Source organism: Montipora foliosa, chromosome 4, assembly GCF_036669935.1.
Source record: "Montipora foliosa isolate CH-2021 chromosome 4, ASM3666993v2, whole genome shotgun sequence".
Lineage (NCBI taxonomy): Eukaryota > Metazoa > Cnidaria > Anthozoa > Scleractinia > Acroporidae > Montipora > Montipora foliosa.
This window is the reverse complement of record NC_090872.1, coordinates 11,953,190-11,977,038: the sequence shown is the minus strand read 5'-3', so window position 1 is coordinate 11,977,038 and position 23,849 is coordinate 11,953,190. Positions and strand designations below refer to the sequence as shown.

General features: G+C 40.7%; 2 protein-coding genes across 3 annotated transcripts in view; both read left to right on the top strand.

The window, feature by feature from the left end:
• Positions 1 to 108: 108 nt before the first annotated feature.
• Positions 109 to 14,874, top strand: LOC137999856 (zinc metalloproteinase nas-13-like). Of its 2 annotated transcripts, none has more exons than XM_068845807.1 (10): positions 109 to 1,314; positions 1,823 to 1,990; positions 3,042 to 3,110; positions 5,537 to 5,779; positions 7,992 to 8,112; positions 8,605 to 8,702; positions 11,917 to 12,000; positions 12,075 to 12,344; positions 13,439 to 13,567; positions 14,386 to 14,874. In XM_068845807.1, the coding sequence occupies exons 1-10, from the start codon at positions 1,251 to 1,253 to the stop codon at positions 14,496 to 14,498; spliced, it is 1,359 nt and encodes a 452-aa protein (XP_068701908.1). In that variant the 5' UTR covers positions 109 to 1,250; the 3' UTR covers positions 14,499 to 14,874. The 2 variants fall into 2 exon arrangements, with proteins under 2 accessions (XP_068701908.1, XP_068701907.1); XM_068845806.1 differs by having other exon boundaries at positions 1,811 to 1,990.
• A 2,847-nt stretch (positions 14,875 to 17,721) lies between these two features.
• LOC137998973 (golgin subfamily A member 6-like protein 22) overlaps positions 17,722 to 23,849 on the top strand; it is a 19,284-nt gene continuing 13,156 nt past the window's right edge. Inside the window, exons 1-4 of the mRNA XM_068844812.1 lie at positions 17,722 to 17,819; positions 18,132 to 18,377; positions 19,948 to 20,133; positions 22,642 to 22,791. Of these exons, the coding sequence (XP_068700913.1) occupies positions 18,243 to 18,377; positions 19,948 to 20,133; positions 22,642 to 22,791 (471 nt within the window). The 5' untranslated portion in view covers positions 17,722 to 17,819; positions 18,132 to 18,242. The remainder of the gene's footprint in view (positions 17,820 to 18,131; positions 18,378 to 19,947; positions 20,134 to 22,641; positions 22,792 to 23,849) is intronic.

Here is a 23,849-nt window from a genome sequence, read left to right as displayed (position 1 = left end):
AAATGTTTTTAAACTCCGTAACGGCGGAGGCTCCTAAAGCAGTCCTGCTAAAGTTCAGGGTACGTTATTGTGAGAATCGCGAATGAAGGAACTGGCCTCTTCGCCAGTCTTCGCGTCTCTTCCCTTACACACGAGCCACGGTCTTAATTCTCCGTAAGGAAAAAAACGAACATTTTTTCGGTATCGGAAGAATTCAGTCCATTACGGAGAGTTCATGAAGAGGAAAGGTTGGACTGTATAAATTAGAGATTGTGGGGATGACTTAGTTGTTATTCTTCACACATCAACTTTCTTTTTCAACCCGCTTAGCTGAAGCAGGCATGTTGCGCAATCCGCTGTTCGCGTACGCCTCTTAATTCGACACAACCTTGTAGCCTCCTATGCATCCCCAAGTCCTTCGATCATGTTTGCTGTTTCGCGAACTTTCGCGTGGGACGCGACCTGGTACCCTCTAGAGAATGCGAAAACCGAGTTCTTGAAACAAAATGCTTTCAAGTGGGAAAGTGTGCAGTTGCAACTGGAAAAAAAATGGATTGTGTGAGTGAAGAAAGCTGCATGTAGAAAACGAATTAAAGACGATCGTGTGACAAAAAAATAGAAATTGGACTCTGCTCTCTATGGACTTCGGGACAAATAAGGACGGTATACTGTTCTCGTTTGAAAGTCGTTTTGCAGTTTTTAAGTTACGCCCCGTCACTAAAGAATAAAGAAATTGTTGTGTGTTGTGGCACTCAATTTCTGGAATGAAGATGATTCACCGCGCTCACTTCCTGCTGAGCTTTTGGCACTTACGCACGGAAGAGTCAAATTGTATGAATTTCAGGAAAAAATGGCGACGTTAAGCAGGCAAAAAGGGCCGAAAAGAAACAGGGCTCCATATACTAATGTGAACTGTGAGCTTACTTTGTTTCATCCAACAAAGTGGATGATAGTTGCTAGATGACAGATGTAATACAGCGGCATGTAGTTTGTAACAAAAGCTGGGCCAGGAAATCGCAAGTCCATGCAGGACACAAAAGAACGAGGTGACGGAAATCTGATATCTCTATCCTGCTGTTTTTACGTACGACATCTGAAATATTGAGAAATAGTTCACAAGTAAGAGACAAGGAAAAGCCTTATTTTGATTACATCTACTTGGCTCTTTTTCTGGTTATAAAAGCCTTGCTTTATAGTTGCAGCCTCTCTCACTAATATATATACGAGCTCAAGATCAATCCGGCAAGGACTTCCGACGACTTTCCAGTAAAATGCCACTGTTTCCAATTGCATTTGTGCTGGTTGCACTTCAGCCACCGCCCATTGATTCCCAAGGTAAATGCTGTGTTTTGACTTGAATTTTGTGCGCTAAGGGCATCATTCAGCAGTTAAGCTCAATAATTATAAACTGAGCCTTTCACCTTTTCGACGGAAAGAAAAGTTTTCAATTTTGAGTTGTAAGGATGTTAATTGCAAATGAAAACGAGTTGAAGTTAATGTTGTCAAAACATAGTTGAAAGTGGCGTGGTCAATCTTGTTTCCAAACAGGGCTAGTTCTCGTACTCAAGCCCAAACTTTCACGAATTCTCGCATGGGGAAAGGAATTGTTTTTTGGGCCATTTCAACTTACTATTAAATAAACGCGAACTGTAGTTATGAACCTTTGTTGAAATTGAAATGCGATTTTACGACTGATCACTTTTGGACGTTTTGTTTTTAAATATCGTGGCGAAGCGTGGGATGGCGAACTTTTAAATAATAGACTAACAACCATAAATTTCGGAAAGGAAATATCCAGTACAGTTTTAGAAATTAAGAGATTCTGTTCCAGTTGGTTTTGCAGGGGACGTCTGCGACACCAGAAACACAACGAAAGGAGAATGTTGTGTGTTTCCCTTCACTTATCGGGGAGAAACCTACTACGACTGTACCACACAAGATTCCAACAGTGGGAAGGAGTGGTGCTCATTGAACGAAGATTTCGACAAGCACAGGCAGTGGGGATATTGTGGTAGGTTGTTGTCGCTGTTTTGAAGTAGGCCTCGCTGCGGGTCTCGAGGACACAAACAGTCGAAAGGAGGGAGGGAAGAAAACGACTTTGTGAGTGTTCCATTTGTCCACTCCACACAATCCCACCGCGTTGCCATGCACTTTTTATATCTAAACGTGATTGTTTAAACACAGTTGAAAACGTAATCGAATTTGCATGAAGCCATGCAAAAGACTACCATATTAGTTCCATGAAAGGCGGTTGCAATAACATACTTAGGGAGTTGCGTAATGACGGTTTTTGTACTTCAGCTCTGTTCGAGCTATGTGATCATAAAGCCAGGTACTAATTGTCACAGAACTCACGACAACGGTTGGTTGTTGTAGTCGCCGGACAAGCAAAGGTTCGCGCGGACCTCCCAATACACAAGTCTTGGATTAGGCTTGGAAACTTTCATTTTGTATAACTCTGGTCTTCAAAATCACCTTTTTTCTTTCACTCAAAGACAAGGACTTAGCTCAGTAATTATAACGTTGCTAAATTAAACGATGTAAAGTAAGTAGCACGTCTAGGAAATTGCTCATCTGAATTAAATCTCCCACTGAATGCAGTCCAAAGAAATTAGATTCTCGTCTCTTCTCTCCAGTCTACTATCTATGAACTGTAATGGGAAGCTAGAAAGTGTCGAAAGTAATGGGAAGATACTAGAAAGTGTCGTTACAGAAAAGATATTGGAAATCCACATTAACGACTCTTCAATAGTCCACGGCGTGGACAGCCCATATCACTGAACTTCTTTTTAATCCTGTGAAACAGCAGTCGGCGGTGCAATCCAGCACCTCCATCAAATCCACTAGTATTTCTTGAGTAGCCAGAGTCTTTTGAGACGTCAAAACTGGACCATAAGAGTGTCGTTTTCCATCCCCTCGCAGATCATTTAGTGAAACGTCTCAGTGCAAAGAAAGAAAGCAATATGTGCCGTGTGCTGCTCGAGTATTCTTTTAAGTATTATCATTATTTGTCTTATTTCTTTGTACTATTTTTTGATTGGTTTTGTTTCCTTTAATCGTAGCAAAACAGACTCTGAATCCTATATTTGACACCATTCTTAACGCAACGGGACAGAATGGCCGTTCACGAGGTAGGTAACTCAAACAATATCCCGGATGGTTTGAGATATCATTGGTCTGCTTGAAGAGTTCCTTCTCAAAACTAAATGAACGCTTTAAGCTATTAAGTACCTTGGTTTGACCTGCCATTAGGGAATTTAAGATCTACAATGGCGACGGTCGACGAAAACGTAACTTCAAAATATAACTTGGCCCTATCATAAGTCTTTCGCGATTATTCAGTCTCGTTCACGTCCTACAATGTGGGCGAAGTATCCTAAAAATAAAATTGGTACGAGCGGTTTTAAAGTTAAAATAGAGAATGAAAGATGCTATGTTGCATGCTTACGTTGTCGTCAAAACCTCAAATTTAGTGAGTTTACGTCGTCTTTATGAGGACTGCTAATATACTTGCACGTGCAGCACGATTATTTATGCTCTTTTAAGGGCCCACCGACGTATTTTTTGGGGTGCGTTGCTAAGGATGTAATGGTTAAGTAATTTGAGAGAATTTGGCATTATTTTAGTCAGTTTCCAACTTTTGTAAGCCAATGACCCTAAATATGACGTCATCATGCCACGCCCATGGTCACGTGAACAATAAAAGAAAACTTCAAATTTGTCTCCGTGCTACGCAATTTGTATAGGTAATCGCATGGGGCCGAGTAAAATTAAGGATTAATATCACGCGTGTTTTCAGAAGTTGCTGAAATTGCCCGAGTCGCGCAGCGACGAGGGCAATTTCAGCAACTTCTGAAAACACAAGTGATATTAATCCTTAATTTCACTCGGCCCCATTGCGATTACTTGTTAATAACAAAGAGGGCAAAATTTTCTTAACACTGTTGAGGCACCTCGAAAAACAGACAGCTAAGCGGAGTTAAAACACTCGTTCGCTCGGAAGCAAAACAACTAACAAACAGACAAGCAAGTCAACTTGTTCTTTGCGTCCAAAACGAGTATAGATAATTGTTATTTACATCCACTTGAGAGGAAAATACGAGTTTCATTCGTGAACAACTGTAACAACGATTAAACCAAATGTTAAGCTTCAATTTATTTTATTCACCTGTGCTGTAGAGGTTTTTACCACTTGCAAATACGCATCCGTAAACATAGCAAACGGTTTGTCCAAAGAAATCCACCAAATTTGAGCTACTTGTTCCTCCCGTCAATGGCAAATTGTTCTGTGACCTTTTTTGTTGAGCTGCAAGATGTCGTGGTAAACTGAAAGCCCTTGACGAAAGGAATCATTTTGTTTTTCAACCACACAATCCCGCTACGCCGGGCGCCATGTAAGTCGATCCAAGTTTTAAGCTTTTCATGAAAAAAATCTTTTGCCCTTCTTCTTGTCACTCGAAAATTCAAATTCCAGATCATCTTTTAAAGCTAGTTCTTAATCTTTATGCCTTTTCGGCGAATGCAGCGCGAATTAAAAGACAAACTTCGATGAAGACGAAGTTGTTTTGCTCAAACAGAAGAAACCAACTGAATGTGGAAGACGTACGTTCAGCCAATCAGGAGCGAGAATTTTTGGCGCTCGACCAATCGTGAGCGAGTAATTTTGCCCTCTTCTCAAGCAAAATTAAGAAAAAATACCCTCTTCATTGACCAATCAGCATTCAGTAATTTTGCCCTCTTTGTTATTAGGGTATTTAATCGATGGTTTGATAATTTGTATTCGTTTTTGCATCAAGCCAAGCATGGTTTTCTTTCTATTTTGAAAAATGTTCTTTTCAAAGACATAAACGATACTGAAATACCGATAACTTTTTCAAAAAAGATGATTTGAAAAAATCAATGCTTTGCTATATTCTGTATTTGGGGGTGAAACGTGCCATGTAAAAAAAAATTAATTCAATTTAAAGACTGCCGGAAATTTAGCTTTTTCTCAAACCGGAAGTCAGTTCGTTTACGCATGCTCAGTTGTTCTGAGATCGAGCGCAAGGAAGGGCAAGGAAAAACCTTCGATGGAAACAACAGTTTGTGCGGTGACTTTTGCTAGTGAGTGGGTTTTCTTGTCAGCTCATGATATGATGACGTCACTTACCGGAAGTAACATTTCACTTCCTTAGCAACGCGCGAAAAATCCGTCTGTGGGCCCTTAACCAATGATATTATTGCTTTGTGGCGTTGTTGTAGTCGTAGCCGTCGTCGTTTCTTAAATAATTTCCCTATTAAAGCTGGTGGAGAGCTTTCCTTAACTGACTATTCATTGATTATCATGGTGTAAAACAAAGTTCGAATTCGTGGCATTTTAAGTGACAGCTAATAAAGAGTGTTATTTTCGGTTGATGCATTACGATGATAAAAATCTGATCCCACGGTGCGGCCAGTCAAACGAAACCACCTAGCCGCACTTTTCACGTCATCATAAAACTTTCCTAATGCTTATTAACCTCATATATGGCTTAAGTGAAAAGATGTCCTCATTGCGTCGTTCTTTTTTTCCTTGCAGACGGTGTCTTTCTGTTCCAAGGTGACATTATCATGACGGGAAAAATCCGCGAATACCTGAGATACCGTGGGCTTTTATTGCCTGGTGACGATCCAAGTCGTCTGTTACCTCAGGGGTGGGGTGCGAAGTCGCAGGAGAGACCCAAAAGGGCCATCATGAGGACAAATAAAGCAAGTGACCTGCGATGGCCCATTGGCAGGAATGGATGGAGAGAAGTGCCTTATGTAATCACCAGATCTAACAGTAAGTATGCAAATGAATGCCCCCAAGTACGTGAATGATGGTGTTAACGGAAAACTGCATTTAGTTTGATACGTTAATCACTGCCTCGTTTTTCAAAAGATTTAAAATGGGTTTTGCGCTGTAAAGTCTTTGGTCTGTCAGTACAAAGTGGTGAAAATATGGATGAAAGGGTACTGTCATGCCTAATTTGATGTTTTTAGGTCAAAAATGGGCAAAAATGTAAATTAGTACTTTATCTCACACGTGCAACATTCCTGACAGCACACGGACAAGATATGAAATACATTTAAAGCACAGAGAGCTATTCGCATTTAATTTTTGGTGCCTTTCTGAAGACAATGTCGCCAAACTTGAAAAAACTGGCTTGTTTTTTCAAGATTCCATTCATTTTCCATCCTCTCCATCCTTGGCTGCAAACAACAAAGAATAGCTTCAGTTCACTTCAGTGGTCATTGGCAACAAAACTACAGCATTATTTTTTGGTTTTCATTGATGCAAAGACGTCTTTTAGTGGTTTGAAGTTTGACTAAAATAGCGTGACACTACCCCTTTTTTCCCGCTTCGTTTTTCAAAAGATTTAAAACGGGTTTTGCGCGGTAAAGTTTTTGCTCCGTCAGTACAACGTGGTGAAAATATGGATTAAGGACACTTCAAAAATCAAGTCAGTTGTTGGTTTTTAGTATGACAGATAAACCGAAGTTCCCAGAGAAAATCCATTACTTGAGGAAATCTAAGCTAGGACAAAGCCAAGGAAAAGGTCGCTCCGAAATAGACGAGTTTACGCTCTTGCAAAGTATACTGTACGTGATTCTACTTTATAGACTTTCGCCTTCATAAACCAAACAAATACGTTCATATGCAGAACTGAGATGAACTAGACTTGGTATCGGTTCTTTGGAATTGCTAAAGATTGCATTTTTTGTCTCCATTCATTCTCTGTAATTTCAGTTGTGCCTTTGGAATTACAGGAAATGTATGGCAGAAACTCTTTTTAATAAAATAATATCTACAATAGCCATTCTCTCCAAATTTATTCTTCCACACCTTTGAGCGCTTATCTTATCTTTTGTAAAATAAAAAACCCAAAATTGCATGTCGTGAATACTTTTCACCCCTTGAACTTCCTTACAAACCTTTGAATTTGTCTCCATCTTGCCCTGATTACCCATGATGCACTCAAGAGCGTGAACTCATCTATACAGTCAACTCTCTCTAAGACGGACACCATCAGGACTGGCCTCAGCTGTCCGTCTTAGAGAGGTGTCCGGCTTATAGAGAGTCGACTTAGCATGACCCCAGGAAATTTAAGATAATAATGCTGAACCTGTGCACAGTGAATACCCGTCTGTTTAAAGTTTGTTTTAAGTTATTTGCTTGAACGAAACCTACCTGTTTTAAATTACAATACAATTCGGTTGTCACCTCCAAGTTATTTTTTGAATGGGACAATGACTGATTTAATTTTAACTTGTACTGTGACAAGATAAGAGCTGTCAATTAAACGTCTGGTGTTAAAAGGAGTCACGTACAAGAATTTTTCTTCCCTAAATCGTAATTTGCGGTCACATTCAGCACCTCACAAGTGTCCGTTGACGATTTCAAAGTGTCCGTTGTCCGTCTTATGGAGGTGTCCGTCTTATAGAAAGTTTGGTTATAGTAAAATGACTAAGAAACGGCGGGGACCAGCACCAGGTGTCCGTCTTATAGAGGTGTCTGTCTTACAGAGGTGTCCGTTAAGAGAGAGTTGACTGTATAACTTAACGCTATCGACAGTATTTCTCGATTATTCCATCTTGCTCACGTTGTGTAACACGGGCGAAGTATCCTGTAACTGGATGCTGGGGTACGAACGGTTTTCAAGTAAAGATTGAACAAAAATGGTTCATTGTTGAAAGTTCACGTTGTCGTCAAAATCTGAAATTTAGTCGTTTCACGTTGTCGTTTTGTGGAATACGACAAAGAAACGCGCTGAAATGCGTGCCGCACGTGCAACACAGTCATTTTCCCTTTTAAAATAAATTTAAATTTGTCCTTTTTGACGTTGGCGTCGCCATAGCTTTCCGTCATCGCAGCTTAAACTCCCTATTGAATCTCCGCGTGGCGGTGGAATGGAGAAACAGCAAAATCAAGGCGCTTATAACCCGAGTCCGGGAATCGAAGCCTTGGCTCGTTGATGTCAAACATTACCCTGATAAATGATATTTGTTTACAGGTAACGTTCGCGGTGTTATTCTGCGCGCCATGAATCATTGGATGGAAAAAGTTGGATGCTTGAAGTTTGTTCCCAGGACTTCGAGTCACAGTCGCTACCTAAGCTTTTTCTCCGGAGGAGGGTAGGACGACAGAGTTGTTGCTTAATTACTGTAAAATGAATGGCTCATACAAAACTACCTTCCCCCCCCCCCCCCGTACTTTTTCATGATAGTGGCATAAAGGGAGAGGTGGGACGGAAGAGAGACTGAGCGATACGCCACTTTGCAGATGTGTGCTAAGTAACCTGGCCAACAAATGGTAACGAGGCAGGAACTGACCGCATACAATAACATTGTAAATTATGTAAATACTGAGAAAAGTGGCAAGGATTGAGTAAACTCCAGCCTCGCCTTCTTTCAAAGTCTGGGTAACAAACAACCCTGAAAGTTGGCTGACATGAAGGAAACACTCTTTTTTTCTTTCTTTTTCTTCCCAAAATGTGTGCCTCCGTAACTGGCGGGGTTACAGCGAAAGTGTGAGCATGTTCATTTCGAACTTCGCGCGCCATCATCTAAGAAGGCACTCCTTTCCAAGATAGGTCAAGCTTGATTAAAATCTTTTGGCAATCGTAGGTGTTATTCTATGGTGGGTCGGCAGCCAGGAAAAGGAGCGCAGAGAATTTCAATCGGAAATGGATGTGGTTACCTTGGTGTCGTAGCTCATGAGATCGGTATGAAAGTTTCAGAAATAATAAACAGTTATAATTTTTTATTTTCTACTTTTGTCTAATGAATTTATATAGTGCATTTTCTATTGATATATTCAAATGCGCTTTACAAGCAGTGAATGAAATGATGCCTGACCACAACACCGGGAGCTCCATGCCCTGCTCTTTACGAATAGCGTGTGGGTTCTTTTACGTTCCACTGGGTTGTGAAGACGGGGCCTACGGTTTATAGTCGTTATCCGATGGTTAACATTTGCGGATGTAATTACAAAGGTAGCACATTCTCCTCAGTTATTTTAAGACCCTGAGAGTTAGTTCGGCCGGAGTCGAACTCACGACCTCCCGCATGGCAGCCCGATGCTCAACCAACTGAGCCACCGGTGCGCGGTAATCATTAGGGCCGTTTATACGAGAGAAAAAATAAGCCGCGGCTTACTCTGGCCGCGGCGTACATAACACACGAATTGAACTATTTATACAAGTATAAACCCCCTGGCCAGGATAAGCCGTGGCTTGAGGAAGCCGTGAACGTAGATTTTGTATCATTTATACTGGATGTTCGCGTCTTATGTAAAACGCAGCCAGAGTAAGCCGCGGCTTGTTTTCGCTCGTTTAAACGGCCCTATTGTTTTCATGTTGGAACATAAAGATGTCCCAAGAGAATTCGACAACAATGCCTATGGAATTTTTTTTGGGAGGGTGGGGGGGTGGGGGGGGGGGTGGGGTAAAAGAGGCATATTATGGAATTTGAGAAAGTAGAGAATAGGCTACTTTCGAAATACCATAATACTCTTTGTTTGTCTCTTTCAATTTTGCATAAACATTGTTTCCAGTTTCTCTTGGGACTCACAATGGTCCCAAAAGAAAACAAAAACAATGTTTAGGCAAAATTTGGAGGTACAAACAAAGAGTATTATGATATTTTTGAAAAAAGTGGCTTATTAGGGAAGATTCTTTCTGTTAGACATATCTACCGCAACGGTAATGTGGCGCGTGCGACGCGCTTTTTGCCTGCACAAAGCGAAAAAGTGAAAGAAACCAGGTGTGACGAAGTTAACTTTCCATCTCTTTCTTTACTTAAAAGCGTCCGTACTAATCTAGGCATAAAATTCGTCGCTTAAACTCCTTTACGAGCATAAGGTAAACGTCGTCGAGGCTTTCCCGTCGCAAAGATCAACACAACCACGGTCCGCCATTACTCACGTTCAAAACTGACCGCTTGGACCTCAGAGGGTTGGATCCAGGGAAAAGTGACGTCAAAGGCTCTCAGCGTGTGAATGCAGCTTGTTATATATGTAGCCCGTTCCAGGCTCTCAGATAGTCGAGAAAACAAAAAGAACTGCGTGTGAAAAGCGAGTGGGGGCTTGGGTCGAGGCGAGGCGGGAGAGCCTGTAAGCATCTCTTTAAATTCTTCATTCCGCCCACTTTGCAAATAACCTTTGGCATGTCAAAATGTCAATGTCAAAGTGTTGAAAATGGGCGGCATTGTGTGGTTCCACGCGAGTTCAAGCGCGATTGTTTTATTGTTGTTCAGAGGTGATGCCTTGATTCTGTAAAGGCCGTATTTATAAGTTCTTCAGGTTTTCCAAGAAGAAACGTGATGTTTTTGGGAACGAAGATTCCTAGAGTTCCTCATTTGGCGTCCGTTTCTTACACTGGCGGCGAAAATGTTGTGTTTGCCGATGTTGCTCTTTCCTTCGGGTTGGACACTGTGCGGAACGAAAAACCTTCCGTTGTCACTGTTGTCACACTTGTGTGCGAGTACGTTAGCCAGAATTTAAGGCACTTTTAAGAAAATAACTTTACAAGCGAACGAAGGCATTGTCAAAGCGCCCGGGAAACGAGTGTCAAGGAAATCACCGACCGGAGATTTAGCAAATTCGACCAAAAGTCACGACCACTTCGAAAGCTGCGAGTTCCCGACGCTCTGTTGACTTTTCCAAGGAAAATAGAAATCCGACCATTGAAGTTTCTGGCCAAGATGATAAGATGGTCTCGTCAATAAACTTCAGCTCTGATGCATCAGGACAACCGATAATGAATGTGAAAGGTTGATATTTCATGTGGATGGGTTCGATTGCATTTGCAGTATACAGACACGTAGCCATCACCTTCGTTTCCTGAAATCGCTTGTAACGGAAATACAAGCCTGTGTTCGGCAAATTTTTGCGCTCTTTTAAAGTGGTTTTTTTCTTTTGCTCTCATTTTTTCGAAGGTGATGAAGGCAGAAATTTATTTGACCCTAGCTGGTGAATTCGAATACGCAGCCAAGTATTTGCATAAGAAAGAATAACATAATATTGTGTTTTTCTCGTTCGTCAGAGTTATCAGTGAGCGGCGTCGAATGCTAACAATTGCGGCGTGCAGGGGACTTTATAGTTGTGTGTGTGTGTGATAAAATTCGAACTATATATCGTACCCGGTGATGCTATATTGTAAGCGGTGTGTAGAGATATCGTATCACAACATTGAAGCACTTTCACAACGCGCGGAAGTAACTGAAAAGTTATGGTTTTACCAAAACCAGTTGGAAGCATTGCAAACGGATCTTTTTTTCGACTTAAGTTCAAAAGACACAACTTTTGGTCGAATCTGAGGGCTTGTACGTTTGGGAATACTTTAACACACTCGGCGACAGAGTCGGCCTCTTTCTTTCGTGCTCCGCGTAAGCTCCGCGCGTGAATCAAAATGATTACGAAAGTGTTGATGTAAACTGTCAAAATTGACCAATCAGAGGGTATACCAGGAGCTGGTATACCGGAATGAAGAATTTAAAGAGATGCTTACAGGCTCTCCCGCCTCGCCTCGACCCAAGCCCCCACTCACTTTTCACACGCAGTTCTTTTCGTTTTCTCGACTATCTGAGAGCCTGGAACAGGCTATATATATGCAAAACGCGAGTTTAAAAGTCTGAAAGCCCAAAACTCCCGTGCTGCATATTAATTCTGCGGCGTACACACGCATTGAAAAAGTAGGCGTTTTCAGGGATAAGATCTTGTAGCAACTCTGCCTATTCTTATTATAAAAACATACGAAGAGTTCAGTTTCCTCGGCTTTTTTAGAATTATAAGCGGCAGGCAGTCCAAGAAATAGCTTTTCATCACGGTCCTAAAAAGCTCTCGGAACTTTTGAGAATCACGAACTCTGCCCAGTTCTTAAGCTAACTACAGGCAGTAAACCTAAAACCTCTCTACTTACTTCCCTATCTTTGTTTTAGGCCATGCCCTCGGATTTTGGCACGAGCAATCTCGACCCGACAGAGATCGCTACGTAACAATTAATTGGTCAAACATCCAACAAGGTAAGACGAAGTTGACACCTTATTAGGGCGATAAAGCGAGTTTTCCCTGACGCATGGCATTCGTTCATTCGTAGGCATGGCGTACAACTTTCACAAGTATGACACTAATCGCATTGACAGTCGTGACATTTCGTACGATTACGACAGCATTATGCACTACTCCTCCACGGCATTCGCAAACCGAGCGGGAGCTAGAACTATCGTTGGCAAGAACGGCCGCACCAACCTTGGTCAGCGGTACGGCCTGAGCAAGAAGGACCAATTACAAGCAAATCTGTTGTATTGTGGATCGCGACCACCAGTAACTGGTTCTCCACCTAAGCCTCCAACGCCTCCACCACCAGGTAAAAACATATTTAGCTTTAGATTAATGTGAGACAAGAGCACGTGGTGAACCCTGACAGAGACCGTGCGATAGTACACCTGCGCGTCCTTCTTAAACACCTGACTTCGTGGTTACCTACAAAAATCTCTCAGAAGGGCTCTCCAGCTGCGACGTAACAAAAAGGACGACTAAATGAATTTACAACTAATAAAAACATTTATTTCCTTAAACTAAGGTGAATTGCTTTACAACAGGTTAATTAAATTGTGACTTGTCGTCACGTGTTCAGTTCCCGTTCTTAGCGAAGCTGCGTGTGTTCTTTTTTATTTATTTGGAATATTATTTGCAATACACTCTCTACTTACAATACTAATCGTAATACTGACGACACTACTCGCCAGAAATAAGAGTATTGACAGCACTAATCATAGTTACAGTACTTACAAAACTAACGCTAACTACAATCCGTCCCCCCACCCCCTCGCCAAAAAAATGTTAAAAAATTACCATCACACCAAAAGATTCTGAAAACCCGCCCAATTGTACCTTAAAGTCTCTTTTTTGTCAAAATAACGCCCTATGTAACGTCCATTTTCAATCGCGCCTTAATTTAAATGCATTAATATTAGGGATCACTTGGTTCCCTCTGCAGTCCTAAATGCATGTATTCGCTTCTCCTTGTGATTGGCTCTTTTGGCTTTGTTTTCACAGCGCCATTAAAGGGAACCTCCACATCAACAAAAAAAGAACGTTAAATCACAGGAAGTAACTGTTACAGTCAGGCAATCGAAAATATTCTCAAAGAAAGCGTTTGTATCCGAAATAAGTGAGTTTTAGAATCGTCTATTTTTGTTTTCAAATTTCGTGGGCGCCGCCATCTTGAATAATTGTGACGTGTTACGGTTGCTCTATTGTTATTAGACAAAAATTTTTTATGTCAGAACAATAGGGGAACCGTAACACGTCACAAGTATTCAAGATGGCGGCGCCCGCCAAATTTGGCGTAAACTTATTCTGTAGTAAGAGTGGAGGTTCCCTTTTAAGCATTCTCTGACCTGGTACCTCGTTAATTCTCTTGTATTTTCATGATATTTTTCTCTTATTAAACTTCAGCTTGCCATAAAACCGACCGCCATTACTGGTGTCCTTACTGGAAAAGCCGGGGATATTGCAGCAGAGGCAGTAAACATTTCGATTTCATGAACAAAGATTGCGAAAAAAGCTGCAAGTGTATTACGAACGGTAAAAAAATGAAATGTTCATGTTCTCTTTTCAATCTCATTTTTGCGTGAAAAGACTCTGTGAAATGTAGTGATCCCGCCATCTCTTTATTTCATTTCCGCATGATGAAACCTGCATGAAACCTGCAAGAAATGTGCCGATCCATCACTTAAATTTGGGGCATAGTTTTTGAGTGGACCCAGATTTTGTAAACCGATTCACACCCAAACGAGTAAAATCGTCTGTCGTTAGACAGAGTAGAATCTTCAAGACTCATCTCAGGGGGAAAAGAAGCGATTAAGTTAAAACAGAACAGAAGTTTGGGGCTTAAACTTGGCTAAACTCGTTATTACTTGTACCCAGATCTCACTCTGTCAGAGATCTGGGTACGAGGTTAAGACTTCGCCGAAGAAAATCTTGGCTAAGGCTTATGCTGTCGTATCCTACCGAAGGGGGAGGGGGGTACTTGGGTCAATTTTCGCTGGGTACGTGCCGCTGGCCTCTCAGAACCCCTGCCCTTTATAGTCAATTTTATGGCCAATTACAGACCCCATCCTAGTCACTTTTGGGTAAATGTAATTTTAGCGACCCCAACTTAGTCACTTTTTGTTTATGTATAAACCTTACGTAAAGCCTTTTAATTGTAATTTCAAAACGGAATGTAATGCCGCTAATAAATATTAAATCAACATGCGCTACGGTTCCTTCTGTAACAACTTTTTTTTTTTACTGCGAATCTTTCCATTTTTAAATCCCACTAACCAGAATTTTTTTTCCCCCAAAATCCCGAATTTATTGTTTAATTTTGATTTGTGTTTTCTGTGCCTATTTCCTCCTAGCTGTGTGCAAAAACAAACACAAGGATTGTGGGTCATGGGCGAAATTGCGCTACTGTGGGTTGTACAGAGATTTTATGGACCAATACTGCAAGCAGAGCTGTGGGAGGTGCTAAACGTTTTTGTTTAACACGAGCATTGAGAGACGATGATGTTTGATGATGAAAGTGAGGATGTCTGTGGTGACACAGATCTCCGGTTCGATCATTTTGTATTTATATCCATTTTTTCTAAATGTTGTAGTAGTTAAAGTTTGAAGTTTTAGTGTAGTCAAAGATTTTATATGCGTTGTTGACATACAAGCAATATATTATTAGGCTATATCGTGATCGCTTGATGTTCCAGAACAATGAATAATTTAGTTGCAAACTGCCACTGTGAACTGGAGATATGATGAGCTTGTAAATTACATTTTTTTCTACCCTTGAAGTTTTTGGAAAGAGGATTTTTTACAAATTTTGCATTTTATGGAAAATGAAAGACCATCTTGACCATCTTGGTTTTTTGATGTCTCAGTTTTGGTAACGATCCCCTTCTCAATTTCCCAAATCACTGCTGCTATTACAGGGGTTATCAGTCACACACGTCCTTCAACGACATTTTTTCATATTTCGAAAGTAAAAATTTAGGTGGACGTCAATCAAGTGTTTCCATGACGAATTCACCTGCCGCCAAGAGAACAGGACTATTGTCATGGAAACATTTGATTGACGTCCACCTAAATTTTACCTTCGAAATATGAAAAAAATGTCGTTGAGGGGCACGTGTGACTGATAATTACTGTATCCCGCATTTCCGATTGGATACCCAAACAAACTTCAGACTGGGGCGAGACTCACTAACCAATTCTACGGCTACGTAAAAATGGAAATATGATTTTTCACACCGAAATATCACCTCAGTTAATGGAACAACCTAAGAAGTCGTGACGATGTATGAAAAACAAAAAATCGAGAGTCAAGCACGACTTGAACCAATAACAGTGCGATTGCACTGCACTCTCAATTCATGTGTGTTGACTGCCGTAAATCCCCTATTCTGCGCCCTCTCCCCTTTTCAGAGGAAGAAAGTTATTAAACTGCCCTTCTCTTTTAAGCCCCCGTCTCTCCCTCCCACCTTATTCTTCATAAGCAAATTAATAAATGATAGACTGTATCAATTAACCACTACAGTATTACTTCAACACTTCATGAGGACGGATCTGGTATGGTGGACTCACGTGCTGGATTTGGTTCCCGCAAGTGAATAAAAATGTTTTAAATACCTTGTCATATCAGACAGTCATTGCTCTCGTCCAAAACACGAAGTAAGGAACCGTAATTCTAGTCTGCTTACTTCTTTTTTTGTCACTGGTAATGCGTTTCGCTAAATTACAGCTTTTCTTTCGTTCAATTCCATTGAAATTGGTATCACCAGAAACTAGAAAGCCAAGCGTTTTCAATGATATTTCATTTAACTGCATATTGTAAGATTTCAAAGAGACTCAATCTGTCAAACATGATGAAGAATTTTTGAAAGCGGCACAGCCTTTGTAACAGAATTCGCACTACCGCCCCGTTAAAAGTCTCCTCCTTTCAAAAATTATTTCAAAGCTTTTCTTTCGTTCCATTCCATTGACATTGGTATCATTAGAAACTGGAAAGCCAAGCGATTCCAATGATATTCCATTTAACTGGATATTTTAAAGCCCTGGCCAAACTATTGAACAAAGTTGGATTGAAGGCTCCAACTTTGCTCGATCCAACATTGTTCGACCGTTTGGCCGCCCATGTTGGAAGATGTTCGTCCAACATTTTTTGTTCGATCAAATGTTGGATAGAGTTTGCTTTTGATCAAACATTACAACCAATAATTCTGCTCGACGCAACAATGTTGCAGTGTTTTGCCGCTCTTTCAACAAAGTTGTGTCCTGAATCGAGTCACGTTCGCGCCGCTAGCCAATCACGAATCACTATCTTATTTTCAAGCCTAAGCTTCTAGCATCATTTGCAACAGAGATAGCGGACAAGGACCAATGGGACGTCGTGGTTGTTGATGAACAGCGAGAAAGCTTGATCAGCGAGTAGGAAGCAAGGCCATGTTTGTGGGACACTCTTAGGCTCCTTAATTATTGTCGCTCTGAGATGTCTGGTTCAATAGCATTAAAAATTCCTGCAAATTGATCCGAGCTCATAATCATGTATCTTGCTGAGAACATACCCTTTTCTACTCGTCCTCTTAAACATTCTTTGGTTTTTCCTGATTTGATCATGAATACGTCCTTTCCGTCCTCAAACAGCTCCAGTAGGATAAACGCTACGCCATATTTTCAAATTTAGCGCCAACTTGAACTTGAATTCGTCACACAATGTTGGATAGTGTTTTGCCACTACCTCAACATTCACATCCAACAATGTTGCATGTGGGATCCAATTTTGTTCGATAGTTTGGCCAGGCTTAAGTTTTGTAAGAGAGTCGATCAAATAAACATCATGATAACTGCTTTATTTTATACCGGATACCCTAATTTCAAGCTGTCAAGCTTTCTTGCTCTTGTTTCAATCGAAATTTGCTGCCCGAAACCAAGTTCAAATCTGCCAAAGCCTTGGATAATACATCCTCCTCGCCCGCCATACTGTCAAAAATTAGCCAATCAGAAATTTGCGTTTGCCAGCGAACGCAGAATTGAAACGAATGGGGTTCTTGTGGCAGGCGTTCCCTCTCCCCTCTCCCCAACCCCCCTCGCTCCCCTTCCCCTTCCCCGATTACGCCGGCCACGCAGGCTACAATCATAGACAAAACTGTTGGGAAGGTTACCACTTTTGACGTCTTCTTTGCTTCTCTCCCCACCCCCCTGATTCAATGTTGTGCAAAACTAAATGCTTTTCGTAGGAAATTGTAGTGTTATCTTCCAACATTGAATAGGGGGGAGGGGGGCTTTATAACAGATAGAGAAAGTGTGTTTTTGCGCCTTAACAGAAGCGGGTTGAAATACAGCTCTGGTGAGGTTCATTTATATAACCTTCCCAACTACCTTTGTCTAGGATTGTAGTCTGACATAAATAAGCTCCCCCGTGGGGGGGGGGGGGGGGGCGTTAATAGAGGATTTACGGTAGTTTCGTTTGCTCTAAGACTGGTAAAGATGGTGCGTCCTTTATGCACCGTTTTACGGGTTATTTCAAACATAATAATAAGAAGAAAATTAAACCAAAATAAATGTTTAAAAGGTCAATGTCATTTTTTTTAAATAAATCGGATCAGAGGATAGGAAGTCTCAGTCGCTCGCCCCATTCCTTCTCTGTGCTACTATTTGCTTTCGTCCCATGGTTTGGCCATTTTGCACGCATCCATAATCCGAAAATCAGCTTCGAGTTCTCAGAGTTCTGGAGAGTTCAAAAGCCCACAAGGATCTTGGAAATGATCCAAAAAGGTCAGGGACATGCTTCAAGTTATTTTCAGTGAGTGATTCGTTCAATGATGTTGCTCAAAAGGTTTGGGGATTCCCCGCAATATCCGGGACTTTCACATTTACTTTCTCTTTCTGGTTTGTGTTCCCAAGCGCATTTGAAAACAGTGGTTTATGTAAAATTTGGGGGGCAAACAAAGTGTATTATGGGGAATTCGAAAATAGAGAATTAAGCTTTGATTTGAGCTGTTCAGAGCGACGACTTAAGCTTTCTTTGCATCATCGATTAAACCGATCACAAGTTACTTCGACAATTATGGCAGCAACAGCATCTTTGCCTTCAAGCAGTCTTTCTTCCTCACAGAGTTTGAACAGTTCCGACTCAAGTGAAGGAACCTGTAGCTTTGTTGTAGTGGAAAAAATCTTGCCCTTGGATGAAAAAGTCTCGCAACTGAATGCAGAAGACAAGCAGGAGATGAAGCTTAATAATGAAAGTCCAGTGGAAGCCGGAAGTGTTTCCCAGGAGGATCTCATTCAACGCGTTCAAGGGTTGACTAAAGAGAACGAGGAACTTAAAGGTGTGCTGATTCAAAACAATAAAGTCCTTGAGGTAAGATCACACAATGAATTACCATAAGTGTGCAGGCGATTATTAACAATTATTACTTCTTAAAAACAGAATGCCTTCAAGAAAAAGATCCATACATACATAGGGTTCTGCTAAAAGCCGGAATCCGGAATCACAGGTTATTGTTTTACCAATACAGAGAGTAAAAACTATAAAACATTCATAAAAGCTAACCTTAGGCCTAAAAACGTTTGTTTAGGCCTAATTAGGCCTAAGGTTAGCTTTTATGAATGTTTTATAGTTTTTACTCTCTGTATTGGGCTTGTATTGGTAAAACAATGACCTGTGATTCCGGATTCCATGGTGAGCAAGGGTGAAATGTGGGTATTTGACTCGAGCTGGAGTCAAATACCCACATTTCACCCTTGCTCACCCTAGAGTCTCCAGTAGCTCAGTGGTTAGAGCATCCGTACTAGATCACGGATGGTCGCGGGTTCGAATCCCATCTGGGACTCGGATTTTTCCGAGTTCCCAGTGGGTTCATTTGTAACACCTTGTATTTGATATATTATTATTATTATTATTATTATGCTGTATCATTTCTTTTAATCAACACTAAGTAGCCACCCAAGAACAAACAAAGTAGATGTTATCACATTCAAAGACAATTGGTGGGAACATAATAGACCATTTCCAAGTTCATGTCTGCCTCCCCTTCAAAGCGAGTCTAAGTACGAAGTTTTTGTGATGGTAATTAGTTCTACTTTACATATGAATGAAAACTAATTTTCATAAAAAAAACTTCGCATGTAGACTCGCTTTGAAGAGGAGGCAGACATGAGCTCGGAAATGGCCTATTACAGTGTAGGTTAGGAGATTTTCAGGAGAGTGACACAAGATGACATATTAGTCATTAATAATAATTGTTATTTATCATGCATGTCTTGGGCCAATTGTTATTGTTGAACAAAGTCTATATTCTTAAAGGGCACATAATCAAATATTTTACATTAATGAATATATAATTAATCTTTCCATAAAGTAAAATTTTACCATTTTTTGTCATAGTGTTGACTTTTATGGTGCCTCCCACCAATGTGACCTGGGTTTGATTCCCAGATTTGGCGTCATATGTGGGTTGACTTTGTTGGTTATCTACTCTGCATCGAGAGGTTTTTCTCCGGGTCACAAACCAACATTTGATTTGATTTGATTTGCATTAATTTGTTGATTTCAGTTTACAGTGTCCCCAATTAGTGCTCCAGCGCTAGAGGATTAGAAACTTAAAATAAAGGTCCTTTCCTTTCCTTTCCTTAAAATGTGTTACACACATGCAGCACGAGTCTTATAGATTCTTTGTATGACATCACAAACTAATTTGCATAGAAAAAGGTCTCTGAAAACACAGCTACAGATCAGTTTGTGATATGACATTAGGAATACACTTTTTTTGTTGGTCAGATGAGCACTGGGGTAAATGTAGTTTTGCTAACTTAATATACCGGTATCTTCAGTAGCACACAAAAAGCAAGCATTTGTGGCAAAAATGTTAAAAATTTTTTGTTACAAAGGACAAATTATTATTGAAATGCTGCCTTGATTACTAAAACAGGACTACTTCAAGGCAGAAGGAACAGTGTTACAAGCTTATCATACCTCAAGTGAAACAACCCAACATGGTGAACAGGAAGGTGCAGACATCAAAAAGCTCAATGAAGAAATCTTGAATTTGACTCATGAGAGAGACTCTTACAAAAAAAAGTTGGATGCACTTCAAACACATCTTGAGGCAGCAAAGGTTAGGACACAATTTTAAATCTTTCTATGATTCTGAGATATCTGTCTATATTAGTTGCATTCTTGACTACAATTGGATGTGCATGGTTTTGATTATTGAGATTATTGATCTGTCACTGGGATAACCTACTGTATTTATCTCCATTGTGCATTTCCTGAAAACATCATTTCCAGATCAATGAACATTTTCAGGGGGAGTCTGAAGGGGTCTTCTGCATGGGATGCCGCAAAGAAAAGGGTTTTATGAATGTGTAATGCTAAGTTGGAATTGCCAGAGATATGGGAAGTACAATTAAGATCCAAAAACATTTTTTTGAATCAGTGGAAATAAAGAAGAGGAGATTTTGAAAGGGGCGGGAGGGTGGATAGTACATTGCAGAATGTGAAAGAAAAGCTTATAGTCAAATCCCATATTACTTAAAGTGCACCTAACCCCTAAATTTTTTTTTTGCTGAAAAAAATCTTCATGCTTTTGTGAGTATTTCTTCGAAAAAATTGTTGGATTTGGTCAAATCCTTGAATTTTTATGCCCCGTTGAAGTCGAGTTCCAAATGGATCACGACCGCGTAAATGGGGATCTGGGCAGAGTAGAGTAGAATTGAGGGAATAATTATTTTTAATGCTCCTTGAAATTTTTAATGTGAATGTCCCAGCTAGAAACATAGCAAAGCTGCTACGGCAGTAATGATGAATATTTTTTTGCCTGCACTGTTGAGTTTGACATCTGATGACAAGGATCCACTTCAATTTTAATGGGTAATCAAAGTCCTGAATACTGGCAAATACATCCTGAGTGGCTTTTAGGGTGTTTTTCAATTTTGTTCCAAAGTTCATGTAGTTGAATTTTTGCCTGTGACAAAACAATATACAAAACAAAAGTGCTCTGCATTTTTTGGCCTCATTTGCCCTTGGTTTCCTTCAAGAATGCATGTATAAAGCTGCACTACTGGTCATGGTATCTTTTGCCAGAAGCCATGACTTGCTAACATGTAATGCAACTGTTTAAGTATTGAGCCCATTGAGGTAGTATGTACATAATGTCTACAAAATAAAATATAATCAACCCTGAAATATAAACGTGTACCGCAAAAACATGGTATTTTCACTTCTTGCACCAGGGAGCAATCAAAAAACTTTTTTTTTTTTGGGGGGGGGGGGGGACTGATGAGAAATTGGGGGGTTCTCCAAAAAAAATAGAGGTAAAAATGGGGGTGTTTGAAAAATATAAACACTTTCAAGGGGGTTACCTTAAATGATGAAAACAAAAATTGTCATTAGCCAATGTAAGCACAATTAACAAAATATAATATTCTGAAGTGTGTAAAATGGGGTTGACAGGCCTACATGACTTCCCTGTATGTGGTCTAGTTTCCTTTTCCTTTGTCACCTCTTTTAGGAACTTCCAGTAAGATTTCATTTAGCAAGGTTTTTTGGTTCTACATGTATGAGACTTAAGATTTGGTCTTTCATATTGCTGTTTGATATTTTTTTCCAAGAAAATAGTTCGTCTTGATGAATATATTTTTAGTTTCTTGGTGCTGATTTTCTATGCAGTAATGTGAATGTGACCTTTTGGTCTTACACTTTTGCATCAATTTAATTGTAGTCTCAACCGATAGGCTTTTCAGTGGTAGAAGAGTGTAATTCTGCTTTTAAAGCTTTGACCCGGGCCTGGGATCTTTTTGTTTTTGAACGCCTGCTAGGTTGTGCCACGTATCAGTGACATAGCTGGCTTTCTAAGCTAAAATTCTTTGTTTGCATTGCCTTCTTTCTGCGTTTCTTAGCAGATCGTCATGCTCTTTGGAAGCAATTTTTTGTGTTTTTGCGTTAATTTGTTTCACGCATTCTTCTGACTTCTGCAGCCACCAGCGTGTATTGGTTTGTGGCCATGAGGTAGGCTGGGGGTGTCCCAAAGTTTAGGGATACTAAAAGGGGTCCCTAGTGGGAGGCGTGGTGGCCTCATGGTTAGAGTGCTCGACTCTGGATCGAGTGGTCCGGGTTCGGATCCTGGCCGGGGATATTGTGTTGTGTTCTTGGGCAAGACACTTTACTCTCACAGTGCCTCTCTCCACCCAGGTGTATAAATGAATGGACTAGCATCCCATCCAGGGGGGAGTAGAAATACTCCTAGTCGCTTCATGCTACATAAACCGGAGATAAGCACCGGCCCGATTGGCCTTTCTAGGCTCGTAACAGAAACTTTACATTTTAAAAGGGAGTCCCTGAAAATGCTTAATGCCGCAAGTAGGGGTCCTCCAATTTCTTAGGTAGTAGATAATTTCTCATCAGTCCCCCCCCGCCCCAACAAGTTTGGGTGAACATTCCCTTACAGTGACTTTTATAGATTTTACTCTGTCTAACATCATGTGATCTTACTCTTCAATGGGGGCCAGTTTAGGGATGAAAAGATTAAGTATATTATTTTATAGTTGCTAACTGTTTATGATTTAAAATGAAGAGATGGAGAGTATGCATGGCATATTAATTCATGTGTCGTTGATGCCAATAGCCAAGCCAAGAAGAGGTGCTTGGAGATGCAGATCTGAAGGAGAAGTATCATAGAGTAAAGAAACAACTCTGGAAGTATCAAGAAAGAGATAATTACATCCAAGACAAAGAAAACGCATTGCTTGAGAAGGAAAAGGCCTACACTGAGAAGGTCAGTAGAAAAAATTAATGGTGCGGTACCTAGTGAAAGTCGTAAAGATGAAATTACAATGCATGTTTTTAACTGGGTATTTCTTTTGGTTGGTTTTCTGAGTAAAAACTCCATTATCTTGGGAAATGGTTACTTTCTGGTGTAAAACATTACATTTTAATTTATTTAGTTATTTATTTATTTATTCATTCGTCATTTATATACTAAAATTATACCGTGCACCGGTGGCTCAGTTGGTTGAGCATCGGGCTGTCATGCGGGAGGTCGCGGGTTCAAACCGGGTCCAAACCGCGGGTCCAAACCCCGGCCGGATCAACACTCAGGATCTTAAAGTAACTGAGGAGAAAGTGCTGCCTTTGTAATTTCATCTGCAAATGGTTAAACTTTCAAGTCTTCTCGGATAAGGACTATAAACCGTAGGCCCCGTCTCACAAATATCTTCTATGTTCATAAGTTCCCTGTGGGACGTTAAAGAACACAAGCACTATTCGAGAAGAGTAAGGGATAAAGTCCCCGGTGTTGTGGCTGCCCTGTTCTCTCCAGCAGAAGTGGCCGGCTTGGCGATGATGTCTCTAAAAAGGCTTGTGGTGTATGAGGCCACTTAAGCAGAAACAGCCACAAGTCAAAAAGGGATTTTGCCAAGTGCTGGAACATGTAGAATATTGCTTACAGTTATATCCTTCGTTTACAGTTATATCCTTCGCCTGGACTGGCGAAAAGCAACAACTATCCCCATTCATACCGCGTTGAGCGTAGTAAAGTCCAAAGTATCACTCTTTGAGCTCTTCAGTTTACTGTAAGGAGTTTCTTTACTGTTTACGAATTTTATTATGGCTCGTCCGCGTGGCAGTTCGAAAGCTACTGGCCCTCGCCACCGTCGTCGGCAAAACTTCCCTGTCGACGGAAGTTCTTCGCCTTCGTCTTCAGGCCTTCAATCTGCCCAAAACTGGCAGCGAAGCCGAACTGATTTCCCGCTGGACAGCAGCCGTCGAACAACCTCTCCCAACCAAGCAGCCACCGCCTGGTCGGGTGAAGAAATCTACGTCAAAAAAACCTTC